This window comes from Brugia malayi, assembly GCF_000002995.4.
Source record: "Brugia malayi strain FR3 genome assembly, contig: Bm_v4_Chr2_contig_001, whole genome shotgun sequence".
Lineage (NCBI taxonomy): Eukaryota > Metazoa > Nematoda > Chromadorea > Rhabditida > Onchocercidae > Brugia > Brugia malayi.
The window spans coordinates 2,246,227-2,264,571 of NW_025062476.1; the positions used below are offsets into that span (position 1 = coordinate 2,246,227).

An 18,345-nucleotide genomic window follows, 5' to 3' on the forward strand; every position below is an offset into this window, starting at 1 on the left:
AAGTTCAATAAAATAATAAATATATTTCCAGATCGCAACTGAAAAAAAAAAAAAAAAAAAAAAAAGGTTAACTAGTGCAAAAATTGTGCATCTAATACTAAAATTTCTCAACAAATGGTTTGCGTATATGAGCATTTACTGTTAGCATATTTTATTCATAGCTTAAACGGCTGTAAAAGAAGGAACAATGTCCCACAATATTTATGAAGGACTTTTACAGACTAATGCAATTTTTCATATCAATTGGAAATCTTTGTACACGAAGGAATATTGTGAACCAACAACCATTATATTATTTGCTGAACTTTGGTGCTACATCAAATTTTAACGCGAAGCTTGTTGATGCTTCTTTTTTCGGCTCTACTTTCAGTTCTTTATATAACTTGGCATTTTGTATCTGAAAATCAGTTGGAAATTTATATAAATTTATATACTTAAAGAAAAAAATGCTGTTTAATATCTGTGGAAATTAATTCACCATTCATTGTTCCAAAATTATATATATATTAGCAATATATAAATTTACCTAATTTAACATATGAGTTGTAGGATCGAGACAATAAACCAAATGTAATATAATGTAACATTTTGCAAAGAACTTCTTCTTTTAGCACTAACTTCTTTAGATGAAGAAGGTTTTGTTATTGGCGTCTTCACGACCGATTTACCCAATTCACTTTTTGCTGGCCATGTTGGAAACATTTCTGGAGGTGTAGGTGGCGGATAACGCTCAAACCAATCATGAACCAAAGCTTCATGAGCAGAAATTCGTTTAGCTGGATTATAAGTTAGTAATCTGAAGTAAAAAACTTTTTTTCTCTTTTAAAATGATCTTTCATTTTGCACCAAATTTCAGAATATTATCCAGAAGATCTAAGAAAACAATGGAGAGACTCAAATGTTAAGAAAATATACTCTTTAATAAATTCTAATCCTCTTTCATCGATCAGACTAGTCGAGAATTTTTTCTCTAATTCTCCTGCATCATGATGTTCAAAAGTAGTTTTCCTTGGTCCTGGTAAACTGCTATAACCAGGCCAGATATTATCATCCGGAGTTCCCAGATCCTGCATTTTGTATTAGATGATTATTTGTTGACAGTAAACAACATAATAGCCGTTTTATTCCAGCATTCCACTTCATAATTAATCTCTATAAGCTGCAATCTTTCTGGCAATATATTTTACCAGTGATAGTAACAGGATGTTAAATTTCGTTGAATTAAATTGACAGTATGTTGAATAACAAAAAAACAATATGTTGAATTTCTATTATCAGATTTCAACATTTCAAAACGAATAGCAATGAGGAACATACTTATTTACCTTAAGATGAAAGTGTCTGAAGCACAAATTTAGGACTAGCTCGTATCATATCATATTATCTAGCAAAGAGATATGTGAAAACCAACTTACAGTAAATATTTTGTTGATCTGATCCATTTCACCCTTTCCAGGAAACAACGGTTTTAATTTAATGAATTCAGCAAAAATACAACCGCAAGACCACATATCGACAGCTGTTGAGTACTCCTGCAAATAATTCATTAAATAGACGATGCAACCTGCTGATAGGAAAAATCGATCAGAAAAGAGAATACAAGTTGCCAAGCAAAAAATGGATTAGAAAAGATCTACCTTAACACCCAAGAGTAATTCAGGAGCTCTATACCATAGTGTGACAACAATAGGTGTGTATGGTTTCAGAGGATCTCCAAATTCTCGTGATAAGCCAAAATCGCCAATCTAAACGATACAAATAACAAAGAGAACGAGATTTTGGAATTTCGAACAGAAATTTAAAACTTTATAAGAACATAGTGCAAGGATGAACTTCCTGAAGAAATACCTTTAAAATTCCTTTATGTGACAAAAGAAGGTTTGATGTTTTTAAATCTCGATGCAAAATCCACTCATCATGCATGTGGGCTACACCAGAAAGCAGCTGATGAAGTAAAGTCTTTACTTCTCCTACAAAATTCAAGTCTAGAATGAGTAGTGGGTTGTAAAAAAGACAAAATAACTGCTCCGAAAAGTGTGTGGACTACTCAGAGCTATCATTTGATACGGTTAAAAATCAAATGAATTAAATACTGCACTAGCAAAAGTGACATGTAGTTAATTGCTTAATGTATGGTTAATCCAGATTTAATTAACGGAAAAATGCTTTTTAAATTTACTGTCTACTATTGTCTACTGATTCTCTAAATCTCAAAAAAAAAGAAAAAAGTAGAAATGATGCTTTCAAGAAACTTACCCGTCCTGAAACGCTTCCCACGCGAATGCATAGTGTCCATGAGGCTTTTCATATCATGTTCAACATATTCCATGACCAAATAAATTTTATCCATATTTGAACCAATTACTATTTCCTGTAACAACAAAAATATGACGAGTTTGAAATCACACACATGTACAAAAAGTTTAAAAGGTTAATACTAAGGTTAACTTACTCGAACATTGACAATATTTGGATGATTGCCTGCTTTCAGAAGCATATTAATTTCACGAAGCGATGTGATTGGGAAGCCTTCCTTTTCTTTTTCCATCTTTAAACGTTTTAGTGCAACTATTTCATCTAAACATGGAGAATGAAAAAAGTTATAGATTGAAAAAAATTTGTGCAATAAGAAATCTGGAAATCAAAAATATAAAACTACCAAAAAATATTAGTTTCAACCTGTTTTTTTCTCCTTAGCACGATAAACAACACCAAAAGTTCCCTCCTCAATGCGATTCAAACATTCAAATTCAGCAACATTTCGACACCCACTAATACCAGGATAATAAATGGGCAGCTTAGCTATTAGTCTCTTTTGCTGTTCGTCTTCAAGTCTAAAATATACTATTATGTATTATGTATAGTAAAATATACTACGTATTAAACTATTAGTTTTTCAAGAATGGAAAAACATGAAAAAAATCTATTGCGCAAATTGTTTAAATGCATAGAAACGCGTTACCTAGCCCGTGTTTCAGGAGATAAACTAGCCATCCGTTCCTCATCAAGGTCGAGCAAATCTATGCTATCCTCATCCAAATCGCGCAAAATTACATCACTTTCCGCATCTAAACAGCTGTTTGTAAAAAGCATGTTTGCGATTGTAGAAGATTGTGTTTTCTGACTTTTATAATGAGTAATATTTTATGCCAAGCACACAAACTAAAATACCTGAAGCACTATCTACAACCATTTCTATCTTGTCTTTTGCATCAGAAAGTTTGGTTTCATTTTTTTCTTCCTGTTCATCTTCTGGATCACTATCAAACTTCGAGTACTTTGATGGACCCATTGGCGTAGCTAAAAAATAAAAGTGAAACTCAAATAACATTTTGTGTTCCAATAAAAAAAAAAAAAAAAAAAAAAAAAACAAAAAATTTGATTCAGTTGAAAAACTGAATTTTCACACTGGAAAAAACCTTTTTGTGAAATCGATGGTTGTTCTTCGTGCATTTCATCTGAACTAATCGCTTGATCAAATTTATTATTGTGTCCTTCAGCATGCACATCAGGCACTGTTTTTTCTGCATTATCACTGACGCTTGTTACCTCTAAATAATAACCTGATATTAAGCGAGACGTTCAGACTCTGCAAATTCTAACAGATTTGGAACTTCAAAAATCTAAAATGTTCAAGAAAACACAAACCCATTCCGGTGCCATCAGCTTTTTCTATATGCAGTTTCTTTGATGGTAATTCTGATTCTAGAGTAGCACCAGCCCGTTTAGGACTTGTGTTAGCTTCACGTTTACGTGGAGATCGGCTGAAAACGACATATGCAATCATAAAATGCATTTGACTGTTTTCATTTAAGAGAAGTTCAGACGTTTTAAGTTAGCACAATAATATAAAAAATCATTCCTTAAAGCTGCAACTTAAATACTAGTTAGTATACTAGATGAACATTTGAACAAATCATCAAACCTTTCGTCATTTAGACGAACTTTTTTTACTTTTTTTTTCTGCTTCTCCTTTCATTTCATGCTTCCTTGTACAAAACACTTAGAAAATTCAAACCGACATTTTTTTGAAGTAATCGAGTTTCGCTGACTGTAAAAACTTGCAATCATAATTGTCAAAAAGAAATGAAGAGAAGAATTTAAAAAAACCTTTTGTTTGCATCTTTTGCATGAAAATCATTTCGCGATCGTTCTATTTTGGATTCACTGTGATTTTCACGTTCTTTGTAAGACATTTTCATGGATGAAGGTTTCTGTATTGATTTTGAGTCAGGTAAAACTACACGTCCAGCAAGCCGTGACTCATGTTCTCGCGGCTGTTGATGTTTGCCAGAGACGTGACGTTTATGAGACTGAAATAGTGAATTTGAAAAATATATACCTCGAACAATGAGCGGTCGGTCATAAAAACAAGAAAGATTACCTCACGAGAATCATAATCTCTGCTGGCATAATCTCCATGCGCATGCTTATCATGTTTCCGTTCCTTGTGCCAATGTTTTTCATCCCTTGTTTTTTCCTGCTTTTTAATCTTATCACCAGATGCTCCACGTTCCCGTTCCCTATATTCATGAGGGCGGGCGGAATGACTGCGCTGTTTTACAACCTGTAAGGAGATATAAACAGAAAAAAAAAATACAGGAAAAACAATATACAGTATAAAAATAAATTATAATATAGGACTATGTACCCAAAAAAAAACAAATAATAAATTCAATACTTAGTTCAGATGAGGAGCATATGTTAATATACAACATGAGTTGCTTATCAATTATAAGATTTAGTGAAAAAAAAAAAAAGAAAACAATTATAACAGATTCTTTAAGAAAAAAACCTACCGTTCACCAACGCAAAAAAAAAAAAAAAAAAATAAAAAATAAAGATAAAATAAAGAGAGCATGCAGATTATTTGGAGAATAAGAAGTGAAGAAGAAAAAAAAATAATACATGTTTTAAGACTAAGATTAATAAATTCAAGCAAAAACTGAAGACTATTGTATTATGCAACATTTGCTATCACATATGCTGTAACATACCGATTCTTTGGGCTGAATAGAAAACATCTCTTCATCATCACTTGAGCCATTTATATTAGACGTTAGTTTGGATGACTTTTTCGTTTTAGGAGATATTGAACGTATTTTTGATTTTAATTTCTTATCGACATTGGTGATTGTAACGGAAACCGATGATGTACTACCATGTTCCACTTCGATGACTTCACGCTTCAACACTGAAGAACTGCTTAGCACATTACGCCTTTCCAACAGCTTTTGGCGCAATCGAGCTTCTTCGCCTTCTGGAAGAGAATTCAGAGAAGGCGGTTTCTACAGATGAAGTTTCTAGACAGGTTTCAATGGATAAATCAGATACGAAGACATATTACGCAGCATTATATATAATGCTACGCAATATATGCTAGTTTCGCAGTGAGTTTTAGACATGCTGTCATAGGAATGAACAGAAGTGAGTAGCAAAATTTTGCTTTAATAAACTGATGATAGTAAACTAACCAACATCACTCGATGAGGTTGATGAATGTTCCTGATGTCCTTTTTCTACTTCTATATTATGATCATTCGGATCCAAATTATTACAAGAAACAGGTTGTCGCTCAAGAGAAGTGCTACCTTCTAAAAATATGTGTAACATTGAACACTATTTAATCCAATGTTTATATTATTTACCTCTAGACTACAATTCTTGTCGCATTCAAACTTCACCAAAAAAACTTCACAGAGAGACATTTTATGAGGTAAAATGCATCCGCACAACCAAACAGCAAAACAACAACCTGAACTTCATTTGCATATGCATATAAAATGACTAACCTGAGCTCTTCCTATCATCATCGATAACACCTTCCTCTTTATCAGTGTCTGTATATTGTCCATCGTCTGACGGTGAATTCATTTCTCCCTGAAATTGCGTGAGTTACATGACTGATAATTTTGAGATTCAGGCAGTGCGGATATTCCACTGCTAGACATTAATCATTAACTTGAAATATTTGTTGAAGTACTTAAAGCATGATTTGTAATAATAACTCTTTGTAAAAACTCCCTGTACACCACCTCTTTCAACCAAACCTTCCAAATACCGAAGACTTCGCAAAATCTAAAAGTTCAACAGTCTTTTCTCCAACACTCAGAAAATGAAATGAAAAAACCGTGATGCGTAACTTTGACTGTATCGCGACGAAAATATTTATTGGTTGCCTTTTCCTTAGATTATACTCCAACACTAAGTCTTAATTAATACGCTCTTAATGACATTCATGGTGAATTTATTTTTGTTTCATTTTAATAAATGTTATACTCTCATACATTGTGGACAAATAAATTGCCAGCAAATTGCTACCATTTAATATACACTTGTTGGTGAGCACTAAAGATGCAAAGAGGTGATAAGATCTCATATGATATGGAAGTATAGTTTTAACTTAACTTAGTACTTATCATTTAGCACTGTTTTGCTTGCTGCACATATTTTACAACATTTTCTTTTAAGATAGAAAGTATTATAGCATTAATAAGAAAACCTTCTGTCTTACAAAAAAAAAAAAAAGCTTCCAATCTTTTAAAATGAAATTAAAACCAATGATATCATAATGTTCGGTGTAGGGAAGCCTTCAGGCTTATTTCGGTTTTCAAAGTGACCAAATTTTGTGGTGCAGTATTGGTCATTGTCGCTCAACGAAACGTCTGCTGTAGTTTGTTGTCATGGTTTTGCAATTGCACCTAGGGTGGTTGGTTGTAGTGGGTTTGTGAGGGGTGGGGGGGGGGGGGGCAGGGAGAGAGGGAGGGGGAGGAGGGGAGGATGTGATTACAGTAGAGGACACTTTCTGTGTGGGAGTATGAGTTGACAGCATCGTGTTGACAAATCTGAACCAGTTTAGCGAATAGCTTTGTTTAACATCAATTTCGCCTATAGCTAATAGTTTATTTTCTAAATTACTCTTAGCATGTATTCATTCAATACGTATATCATTTGATTCTCTTATTATGTTACTATTTTGTGTCGTATATTTTGTTTTTCTCAGGATCATTTGTGAGAATTGATTGACATGATGACATCCGAATTGGTATCTGTCAACTGTAAAAGTGAAGAAGGAATAATAAACGAATCAAAAAATAGCAGTGTAAGCGTATCTTTTTTTCTGCCTCTCTCTTGACAAGATGATGTCCTTTCATCTCTTAATGGATGGAATTATACCGACTATTGTCCCAAGTTTTTAATTTTACTGTTGTTATGAGTTTGTAACCAGAAAAGTTTCACTTTTGAATTTGCACTCATTTTTGGCTGATTTCGTATCATTCTGTTCAAGACAAATATATATGCAACTAATTCATCGTATCCAAGACATTTTTATATTTCAATTAGAAATATTTAACTGATATTTGGTTTATATATATCAACCAGTGTTAGTACTCTTACTTGAAGCTAATCTATTCAATTGTTTATACGTAACAGAGCAGCTACATACTTAGGCTTTGCATTGATTTTTGGAGGGTTTTTAAATTAATTAAAGGAAGAAGGCAATGAGTCTGTGGAATATGTGGTCGTATCAGAAACGGAGGAGAGCGAACGCTTAGAGCTCCCCTTATTACCAGAAGATTGTTCATTGAGTTTAAACACTTTGGTTCATGCATTCCCTGGTGCACATGGATTAAAATATAAAAATTCTATAACAGGAGCTAGTCGGGCTTTGCTGTAAGTTCATATTTTGACGTTTCTTTTTGGATTCTGAAATATGATAACTGTCATGATATTAAAGCTTATCCCTAACCTCTTTTATAACTGCTACCCCTGACAAATCCACAAAATAAAATTGTCCCGTTTACGTATGAAAGTTTTCTTCAAATCAGTTAGCTGATGACCTGAAATTCCTAATTCTGGTGACTTATTTAGATCTTATTACAGGATGGATCCACAGGGGACGCGTTTTCTTGCACCTCCCGATGGCTGGAAGAATAAGACATTTATTGTCATCTATCCTCACCGTGGTTCAGGTATCAGTTTTGCAATATCATTTTTAAAGATTTTTGGTGATTATGATGTCAGAGTTAGCGAAATCAATAGTTTTCTTAAGAGAACACAGAATCAGTTATTATTAATGAATGCTGATGAAGGATTATTGCTCTTTGTTTGTCAAAGGATATATGTGAAATGATAAAAGTGATTATGTAGTGCTAGATTGGAATGCTGTGGTTTGATATCAACTCGTTATTTTGGAGCGGTGACGTTGGAAGTGAAGGTGAAATTGCCCAAGCGTTATGAGTGATGACTTTAAATGCGGAGTGTTTACCTGATAGTGCCTGATATGAATAGTATAATAGGTGTTACTTCATGTAGAAATTCAAATGATACTGGGGAATTACTTTAAATTTAATGAGCAGTGGTGTATCAAGTTTAGATGCTCAGTTTGCTTCCGAAGGAAATGTAGTATGGGAACTGTTATCAAGAACGGGTGAGCATTGTAGAGAGAAATCAGTTGCACAAGCACAAACTCTAATTTTTTTTTGTGCAAGCATTAATTGTAGTTTGCATCTGAAAAGCATCAAAAATGATATCTTCAAATTAAAAAAGTAAATATGTTGAATTGATAGCTTCCACATATGTAGGAGGGGAAGAGGGGTGAGTGTGTTACGTTCATCGTCTAAACAATCAGTGTGTGGTGTGCAGGTGATCAGAACACGAAGCGCAAGAAGATGATGGATGAGTGTGAGCAAGAGGGCGATTCCGAAGATTCGCAAGGGGGACGCGGGGGACAGTTTACCGCTAAGCAAAAGCGTATCGAGGATCCAAGTGGCGAGAAAGCGTGTATTGATTTGATTGTCCTCGGATTGCCATTCAAAACATCTGCTGAAACATGCAAGGCATATTTCGAAAATTTCGGCGAAGTCGTCCTTTTTGATGTAAGCTAATGCTACTTTTAACAAAAAATGCATCCTTGCAGTGGGACCTTTTTTCTTTCTCTTTTTCATCAGTACTCCATATATGTTGAAATGATGAGTTTGATAGGGATTTTCGAGTTGCGGAATGATGTTAATTGTCTTGAATCTGTGTAAAAAAAACGTTTGATTGTGAACATTTTCAAATTTCTTTGACATTTGTGAGTTGCTTGAGTTTGTTTTTTGGGTTTCATGGATTTTGCTTCTCTAATTTTATGCTTTCTGCAGAGTTTCATAAAATTTAAGGAATATCAGATTTACCAGCAAAGTTTTTTAGTTGAAAACTGATCCTAGTGGTGCGTCAAAAGGTTTTGGATTTGTGCGAATGGCTGACTTTGATGCCCAACAACGCATCCTCACGCAGCAAACGCATGAAATTGATGGACGTAGATGTCAAGTGAGGATTCCACTTTCGAAGGTGATTATTTTCAGTAATACGTTCAAACTTTTCTTGGCATATCTCTTGCCATTGAGATATGAACGTTGTAGCTTACACGCTGAAGTTATTCTATCGACAGAGCTATTTTTAAATCAGTACATTTTGTGTGTTCATTTAGTATAAAGATTTTCTTACTGTATAGAAAATTAGTTCGATTTGGCGTTGATTTTATCATTCAGTGCAGGCTTTTTTTTATCCGGAAGCTGCTTTTGGATCAGAAATCAATAAGTTTTTAAAAAATATATCCTTAGATTATTGACGTTGTTCGCAATTTGCATTTTGCCACCATTACTGATTAGAGGTTTAGACATATACGGATCTGATTTCGAGTAAAATCAATAAGTTTTTAAAAAATATATCCTTAGATTATTGACGTTGTTCGCAATTTGCATTTTGCCACCATTACTGATCAGAGGTTTAGACATATACCGATCTGATTTCGAGTAAAAAAGCTGGAATTATAGGGAGATACAGGATCACCAATAGTAACTCGCATATTTGTGGGTCGCGTACAGGAAAAGACTACTGTCGATACACTCCGAAAATTCTTCAATGGCGAGGCTACTAAAATTGATCCAAATGCTTTTGTAAGTTATTTTATGGAAGATTTCGGTAAAGATATATTGGAAATTCTTTCTCCTATCGTTTGCTTTTTTTTTATTTTGCCTTTTTACATAACAACAGACTATGAAAATTTTTATGTTTTTTAATAGGTAACAGATGTTTTCATTCCACGTCCGTTCCGATCATTCGCTTTTGTCAACTTTTCGAGTCCTGCGGTCGCCAAAGAACTAATGAGGTAAGTAGATAAGTAGTAAAATATTTTTGTTTTTATTACATCGAACTGAATTCATCTTAAAAACTATCTTGATTTGGTAAAGCCATCATAGTAACTATTGAAAGATAAGCACTTACAAACCATATGTTGATTTCACACAAATTAAGTTAATCTAATTTGTATACCACTCCTACTCGTTAAAATGTTAGTGATTAGTTTCTTAGTTAAGTGTTGAGGAATTTGAAAAACTTTGGTTTGCTTATTACTTTCAATACTTGTATTTGGTCTTGATTTCTCTAATTTTAAGACAGGGAGACTTCATTATTGATGGCTCATCAGTAGCAGTAAGTGCAGCGGCACCACGTGAATCAGACTTTTCTCCACGATACGGTCAAAATGCTTCGTATGGATTACCAAGTCAAGGACGACATTCGCGCAGATTTTCTGACAAATATGGCTATTCCCCGGAAACTGTTAGCTTCAAAAGTCCCGATTACGTTAGTGAACGCTTTATTGTCGAGAATGTAACTGCGACAGTAATTTAATTGTCATTCGTTTTTTAAATTTCTACTTGGAATGATAAAAGGTGAAATTCTAGACATCTTATCCATACGATCCCATGGTATCTCGCTCAGTGGATAATTGGCGTGCTAATACTTATCGTTCTTCGGATGCACGCGCATCGAATCGTTTTTCACCTGGTTATTCCAATTCTCCCCGTTATTCGACACCGGCACGTTCAGGTACAAGCCAAGCATTAGCATCTGGGCTGGATGCGCTGAATTTGAACAAGATGAATGTGAATCCGGATATGATGGATGCAGCGTGGCAAGCTTTTTGGAGTACTCTGAGCAATAATAGCAGTAATGCTGGCACTGGCACACCTTCTGCTACAAATTCCAATGGGAAGTGGTAAAACTGAAACTCGTCAGTAGCAGATCTCGCTCGATTTGCTTTGTGTTCAGTTGAATTATTTATTTAAACAAAGTTCAACTAATCACTTTCTTAATTTTAAGATGCTGCAGTGGATTTTGAAGTAGTGTTTGTCATAAGTGAGGAATGTTGCCTATCACCTTTAGAATATACTTACAGAATGAATAAATTTAGGGAGAAAATGAATAAAGTCAATAAAAGCATAACTTGGACAGTCTTAAATATTTCATAAATTTGATGTATCCTAAAATCTTTTTGTTCATTCGAGCTGTATTCCTCTTTGACTAAGTTTCGAGTCCACTACTTATCCCCTGATTAGTTAGTCATATAGACATTTATGTATTATTTCGTTTATTTTCACTATTCCCTGACCGCTTCTTCAGAAAAAGATTTGGAAATTTTTTAATTTTCGGTGAAATTAATTAAGTTTAGAGAGAGAAGAGGGAGAAGGAGTAGAATTTTCTTCTTTTTTTAAAAGATTCGATTACATCATTCGTTTTGAGGGAGTTTTTTTTCTTATTTTATTAGTTTACAGAGTAGGCAATTCAGCGGTAATTTACTTGTTATGTCGTTTTGTAATTAATTTTTTTTTTTTTTTTTTTAATAGGATGTTTTGGTCTTGAGCATATATATTCATTAAAAGTATGAAACAAAAACGAAACACAAATTGGTGAAACATGATACACAAAATCGGTAGACTACATACAATGAAACGTGTGAATCGAAACAGTTGAAGCTCTCTAAAACTATAGAAATAAGAAATCAAGAAATTAAATTCAAGTTTAATATTATGTCGTACGTATAGTGATATAGGATCCATTTTTTTAACAGACAGTGATGCAATCACATCGACATTGGCATGAATGACTTTCAGGATGTTTGTGAATCAGTTTGGAGGGATAGCTGCTGTCTGGGCATTGTGATTTACCACAATCACATTCGCATTCCGGACAATCTAAAAATAGTATTGTTTTTGAAAAAGTTGATTTATTCCAGGCATCTGTATATGAGAGTAATGTTTTCAGATCTATGTATAGCGGAAAGGGGCATATAGATAATTCTATAAGTGATCTTATTTATATCTAGATACATGTAGTTTTGTTAAGTCAAATTTTTTGAGGATTACTTTTGTCTTATTATCTATTATTCACCTAATCATTATAAATTCTAAAAAGCATCATTATAAATTCTGCTAAATATAGGCATTTATAGTGATGTTCGTTAATACGAAATATTTACAAAATATTCGTGATATTGGATTTCTGGAAAAAGGAAATGAGATGGAAAATAATACAGGAACATCTGGATAAAGTAAACCTTGCGTTTTGTGTAATGTTCCCATTGGTGAACTGAAGGGACAAATTTCCATTTTCCAGATTATATCAAACAATGTATTGTTATCATTGTACTGATGCCAACACTGCAATCCTCTGTAGATTAGGTCGTTGGCTATTTCGTGTTCAAAATTTTCATTTGGTTGATTAATACGATCGTTTATACAAGCATTCTCATCAATAATTATGTTTTTTGATGTACAACATATTGGATCCCATCTGAAAAAAAACTTTGATGATGAAATGAATTGTTTACAATTGAACAATAGCATTTTGCTTTATATTTAGTGATGAGATAGAGAAGGAGAAACCATTTTTTTTTTTTTTTTTTTTTTCAATGGATAAAATACTTTTGATTAATTTGAAAAAGAAATGGATAGGTTTTAATCATATCCTAGCATTTTCTAGGAAATTAGGTCTTGATTTTTTGAGATATTTCATGAAATGAAGTGATGATAGCTTACAGCATAACTTTTGCTGGATTTTCAATAAGGTAAAGATTGAAGCCTGCAAGCCACGTCTGCCCTGGGCAACCTTCCAGTATACCGGAACATTGCGGTGCACTTTGTAATGAACCGCACTTAACCTTAAATGTAATGCTAAAAGAAATAAACACAACAAATTAATTCAGGATGCTACTGAGATGCTAAGATATAATAATGTCTACGTTAATAAATGCTAATTAATTCTCAGAGAACCATATTTATTCAATCCAACTATTTATAAATGAATTATGAACATAACCGATAACTGATAGTTTAATTCAGGATGCCTACTGGGTAGCGAATTCACTTATAATAGATATTTAACTTAGTAAATAAACAATCATAGAAAAGTAAATGTCTTTCATTCAATTATGTTGGAATAAACCAATTTCTAAATTCTAAAGACAAAAAAAGATTCCAAAAAGTACCAATTGTGTATTTCGTTCAATAAGTTCACATTGTACTACTAATGAGCCCAATTTTCCATTATATTTTGGAGATCGCTGTAACTTAGATACTCGATAACCTGGTCTACATATCAATGAATAGTCGTCAAGGGTAGTAAATGCAAAGGTATTAATAGTGTCACCAAAAGTGTACCACAAGAAGAAGAAAAAGCAGAAGTAGTAGTAGTGAACATGCATCATGCATGACATCAATGATTGCAGATCATCATCATTCCTCTTCATTTTCATCTTTATTCCTTCTTTCTCTACACAATTCAGAGAGATGGATGAAGATGACAATATACGAGTGGTGACAATCTATTGATCACTCATCAATCATATTCTTTATTCGGTCTCTTATAACTCGTCTTTCAATTGCATATCACTTTTTTTTTAATGCTTCATCCGTAATATGTTCACTTCATTGCTATTGCTAATATTTTCTTCATAAAATTTTCCTAAGAAATTAATTTATTCATAAACTGCATTTGACTAATTGAACTTTTCTTACGTCAAATGGAATTAGATGCAAAGAAACACAGTTTTTAAATCTACGAGGAATTTCAGAGTTTGATATTTGAAGCAATAATATATTTGGTAATTTTGGTAACTTTTGAATGCATTACTTCTGAGAAATATAACGAAAGGTGCCCCAAAATAAAAAACACAATAAATGAAGAAATATCACGCAATAAAAATACTTGAATTAATGATTTGTTACATCTGTGCATTAATTTCAATCTTATTTACTATGAGAATAAATATGAATATCCAATCTATTGCTAATTTCCTGAAATTCTTACTTCTGTAGATAAGACTTCACAAAATTTATTGATTCACCGTTCCAAATAGATATTTACTTTTTCAAGTTCATTTACATTGCAAAGATATATTTAAGACAACAGGTGCAAGCCAATGTTTAGAAATTATGATAAAAAATACAACATAAACAAAAAGAAGAGATAAATAACTAGTTCACCGTTCAATATATTATAAAAACAAGACCCTTAAAGCGCATTCTCTAATATAGTAAGAATCTTGTGCATTACAGCACCAAACCTTCCAAAAAAGAAAAAAAAAAATCAACCCTGTTTGAATTACTTCTTATTCAAACAATAATAGCAATCAAACTAAAGTAAAAAGAATGTCAGCCAAAAAAAAAAAAAAAAAAAAAAAAAGAAAAAGAAAAATACGTCTTGACAAATAAAGGGATAACAAATTTGGCAAAGAATTGAGCTGTACGGAAACCAACTCAGTACAACTGTAAAACAGACAAAAGTAACGCTCTTTGAAAGCTCACAATATAATGAATTTGTATTCCCAGAGAGGGATGTATAAAGCGAATTACAAATTAAACTTCAGGTTTCTGATCGAGGAAGACCACACATAGAGCAGTCTGTCCGACCCACCGAATTTTCAAAAGTACAATGCTTACAAGACCATTTAGTGCTTGATTCGGTAGCTGATGACTCTAAAAGACATTAATGTTAATTACAATTAACAACATAATTAGCTACAGTTTTAGTGTGACAGACTTTTAATTATCTAAGTAAAATGGAAATTCTACTAGTTTTCTTTTTTCTGTTACCATTAAATAACTTTCTGAAATATTCTTAAAGACTTGCTGAAAACCGGCACTTTCACCTTGCACTGAATGAAGGCATAATGTTGACAATGTTGCCCAATTGATACTTCCAGATGCCCATTCCATCGCTTTACCTCGGTCTTGCTGTTGAACTATATCGCAAAGAGATTTTATTTCTTCCTGAAATTTATCCCGTAAATCATGTTATCATAATATAATTTCCTTAACTGATGATGCTATTATGTCTTACATTTTGACTTATATTGTCGAAGGTACAGTTTATGGGTATAAGCTTATGCTGAGTCCATTTCAGAACGAGGAACACAAGAGGCTACTCACCTTCGAAAACTTTACTATATCATTATTGAGAAGGAAAAGAAGAAAATGGAAATTAGTTGCCAATTCAATAAACTGATTCTGTGAAAATTCAGATATGTATCGACCAACTGCTTTCGAATCCTGAAACAGAAACTTTGGAAAATACAAAAATGAATAGACGTAAGAAAAATTGTACTCTGATGATGCCAATCTACTTACACAATTTACAATAGAAACAAAATTTAGCATAAAACTCGTGAAACTATTAACGGCGTTCTCTGATGAATATAATTTCAGGCGCACGCAACATGTAACTCTTTTTATGTTCAACAAGCAACCATTACAAAACTTACGAAAATGGCACTGTCACAGACATAACATAGAAAATTTTAACTGCTAGAAAAAGAAAAAGCGCAACATTCCAACACTCTTAAAAACTCTGAGTTAAATAGAAATTAGAAATAACGTACAATAACTGTAAATGATTATATATACCTGCAATTCACCAATTAAAATACGATTCTCAGTTGGAAAATAACATTTTTTTGAAATGTTAAACGTAGCGTGTGGCTCCTTTGGCATTCCTGCCGGAACGTCAACAAGCAAATACTCAACAGGCATCGGACGGCCATTTTTTCTTGTTTCAACACCGTATTCATTCTTTTCCTGAAAATATGTTTGCATAAATGCGTGCTGATTACAGGACTGGTCTTAAAAGGAGCAAAATTCTATGTGGCATACCATATAATAGACATCAGTGATATACTGTGATGGAGTTAAAGGCACTTCACGCAAATAAGCTAGCTCAGGATGAGAGGTTGGACACAACAAATTTGCCTCAACAAGAGAAGCACACTGATTAGAAACTTGATAACCACTAAAATCAATTTGATTCCATTCATTACCTGCAAGCAAGATAGAGAAAATTTACTGGATGAAAACGAAATTATTATCAATAAGTAATGCAAACAAATTATAGACCAATATTATTCAAAAGAATACAAAATACAACTCCAAAAGAATATAGCGGATGGAACATAACTTACTAGTCAATATGTCTTTAACTTAATTTGCCAATACATAAATCACAACCTCGCCTTTATATCTAATTGTTTTCTATTATCGATACTCTGATGCACTGGCTAGACAAGAAAATCAGTTGCATTATATAGCAACAAAATAAAAATCAACTTCATTTAACCGATACAAAGTTTTGAAAAATGAACCTGATGCAACAACAGTAGTAAATTTAGAGCCAAAATATCCATCGGTACAAAAAGTGGTTATGTTAGGATATTTATTTTGTAACCAACCAGCTGTGATGCATTCCTGTGCAGTTAAGAAAAATGAATCCTGAAAGAATAATATAGGCTCCAAATCATGAATTTTTTAAAAATCTAAATCATTTAGCTTAAGTCACAAAATTGTGAAACATGAAAACCTTGTGTCGCGTACAATAAACAGTGCCTTTAGATGAATCTGCAGACCACAAATCAGTGAAAATCCAACCAACGCGTTTCAAATTAAGATAAGAACAAAGTTCATCCACCACTTTCTCTTGTGGATCGGCTTCTAAACATACTGAATCGGCCGAACAGGACTATAATATCATGAATTAGGAAAACAGCAGTAAAATAAAAATGAATAAAGAATTACATAAACTTAACCAAATAGACCAATCAAACCTGCGGTGGCTCATAAATAGCAGCAACTGTTGCTTTAATCCCAAGCGGAATCTCTTGAAAAGATTCGTAACGTCCGATCATATAACCTATTCTTTGATGACCCGTTTTGCGCCAAAATGCAAGAAAACGATTCACAACTTCTTCATTTTCAATTGATATATTGTCTACATGTCGAAAACGCTAAAAAGAAAAGAATTTAATTATACGAACATATTTGAAGTTTTTTTTTAATAACAGAGGAGCGCACTGAATGTGAGAACCATTACTTAGGGTTACAACATCTTATTACTTAAAGAATTAAACACTGCATTATTTTGTTTAAAACTAGTCTTAGATATAAATCCTGACCACCTCAAATATGTGATATGAAATAAATCCTTGAACATAAATTTAAGAAACCTGTCTATTAAGTGTAACCATCGGCGGTCGACATTTACTACATATTCCTTGTGGATACGGTTTATGACTTGGACAGTTAGGTTTCAGTGAACAAACAATATTTTCTAGTGGTTTTTTCAGTTGCGTTCCTTTACCGTGACCAGCAGTCATTTTACGCACATATGCATGAAAGGACATATGCTTGATATCCTTTTTTTTGAGGTAATCTTCATCGTACGGCTAGAAACTCTAGTAAAAGCCTTTCCGAATGTTTTAATAATTGCCAAAAACAACGGGAATTAAGCTGTAACCGAAGTTATTTATGTAAATTACTATAATTCTACACTTTTTTCATCACTGGTGAAAGAATGAAATAATATGTAAAGGTAGGTTTAATATTTGAAAAACTGAAATTATCAACAAAAAGTTACGACGACAATCATATTTCAAGCATATCACCGACAATTAAAGAAAAGAACTTACATCTAACGGTAAACAGTAGGTACATTTTTGACGTGTGCCATGATGACACATGCGTGGATCTCTCTCTCGTATAATCATTCCATCTTGCTTTGCAAGGTAATTATCTACGTCGTCAACTTTATCCTGAAAATAAAGTAGAACACAGGTATTTAATACAAGATTGGCTCGAAAATTCGTATAATAAAATTTTATTGTCCATATGAATCATACAATCTAAATTTTAACATGCAACTAGACTAATTGTGCATTAAACTTCAAAAGTTCTTCCTGTATAAGATGACGTTTTTGCGTCATGAAATCAAAGTAAAAAGACAAACCATTAATGAGGCTTCGAATACAATATTTTGAGCCCTTCTTTTTGCAGTCCTGAAATTACGTGTTCAAGTAAAACGTTATTTCCATTGATATGAAGCGAGTTAGCTTTTTGATAAATCCCCCGACTTAGTATTACACGTAAGCATCTCAATGAACTTCATGCAAGCGACATGGTCACTAGCTTTAAAACCACTGACTGGGCGACTCGGGCATCCGCAAAGTATCAGAGAGTAGAAATTGTTACATTTAGT

The 18,345-nt window shown here is 33.1% G+C and overlaps 4 protein-coding genes across 6 annotated transcripts; 1 reads left to right on the forward strand and 3 right to left on the reverse strand.

Moving 5' to 3' along the window:
• Positions 1-292: 292 nt before the first annotated feature.
• Positions 293-5,874, reverse strand: Bm1826 (Protein kinase domain containing protein; the record flags this gene model as incomplete). The annotated part of the gene is made up of 18 exons (XM_043078172.1): positions 293-397; positions 619-796; positions 916-1,067; positions 1,416-1,532; positions 1,638-1,745; positions 1,849-1,970; positions 2,257-2,371; positions 2,453-2,577; positions 2,680-2,834; positions 2,963-3,068; positions 3,172-3,300; positions 3,420-3,551; positions 3,649-3,764; positions 4,111-4,313; positions 4,385-4,567; positions 4,998-5,260; positions 5,475-5,594; positions 5,793-5,874. 18 exons carry the CDS (start codon positions 5,872-5,874, stop codon positions 293-295), a joined length of 2,511 nt encoding a protein of 836 aa, XP_042934106.1.
• Positions 5,875-7,027: 1,153 nt separating this feature from the next.
• Positions 7,028-11,048, forward strand: Bma-tdp-1 (the record flags this gene model as incomplete). Of its 2 annotated transcripts, none has more annotated exons than XM_043078173.1 (9): positions 7,028-7,102; positions 7,493-7,674; positions 7,885-7,973; positions 8,647-8,879; positions 9,193-9,333; positions 9,819-9,941; positions 10,068-10,153; positions 10,440-10,629; positions 10,731-11,048. In XM_043078173.1, the coding sequence occupies 9 exons, from the start codon at positions 7,028-7,030 to the stop codon at positions 11,046-11,048; spliced, it is 1,437 nt and encodes a 478-aa protein (XP_042934107.1). The 2 variants fall into 2 exon arrangements, with proteins under 2 accessions (XP_042934107.1, XP_042934108.1); XM_043078174.1 differs by having other exon boundaries at positions 10,440-10,605.
• Positions 11,049-11,889: 841 nt separating this feature from the next.
• Bm2008 (Uncharacterized protein) lies at positions 11,890-13,579 on the reverse strand (the record flags this gene model as incomplete). 2 transcript variants are annotated; one of them, XM_001894873.2, is made up of 4 exons in its annotated part: positions 11,890-12,020; positions 12,383-12,618; positions 12,864-12,985; positions 13,313-13,579. In XM_001894873.2, 4 exons carry the CDS (start codon positions 13,577-13,579, stop codon positions 11,890-11,892), a joined length of 756 nt encoding a protein of 251 aa, XP_001894908.1. The 2 variants fall into 2 exon arrangements, with proteins under 2 accessions (XP_001894908.1, XP_042934109.1); XM_043078175.1 differs by lacking the exon at positions 13,313-13,579 and having other exon boundaries at positions 12,864-12,868.
• A 1,109-nt stretch (positions 13,580-14,688) lies between these two features.
• Bm4597 (NPL4 family protein) lies at positions 14,689-18,099 on the reverse strand (the record flags this gene model as incomplete). Its single annotated transcript, XM_043078176.1, has 11 exons — positions 14,689-14,801; positions 14,975-15,095; positions 15,255-15,374; positions 15,729-15,899; positions 15,975-16,138; positions 16,460-16,586; positions 16,675-16,833; positions 16,919-17,098; positions 17,318-17,536; positions 17,780-17,902; positions 18,097-18,099. The coding sequence occupies 11 exons, from the start codon at positions 18,097-18,099 to the stop codon at positions 14,689-14,691; spliced, it is 1,500 nt and encodes a 499-aa protein (XP_042934110.1).
• Between the last annotated feature and the right edge of the window lie 246 nt (positions 18,100-18,345).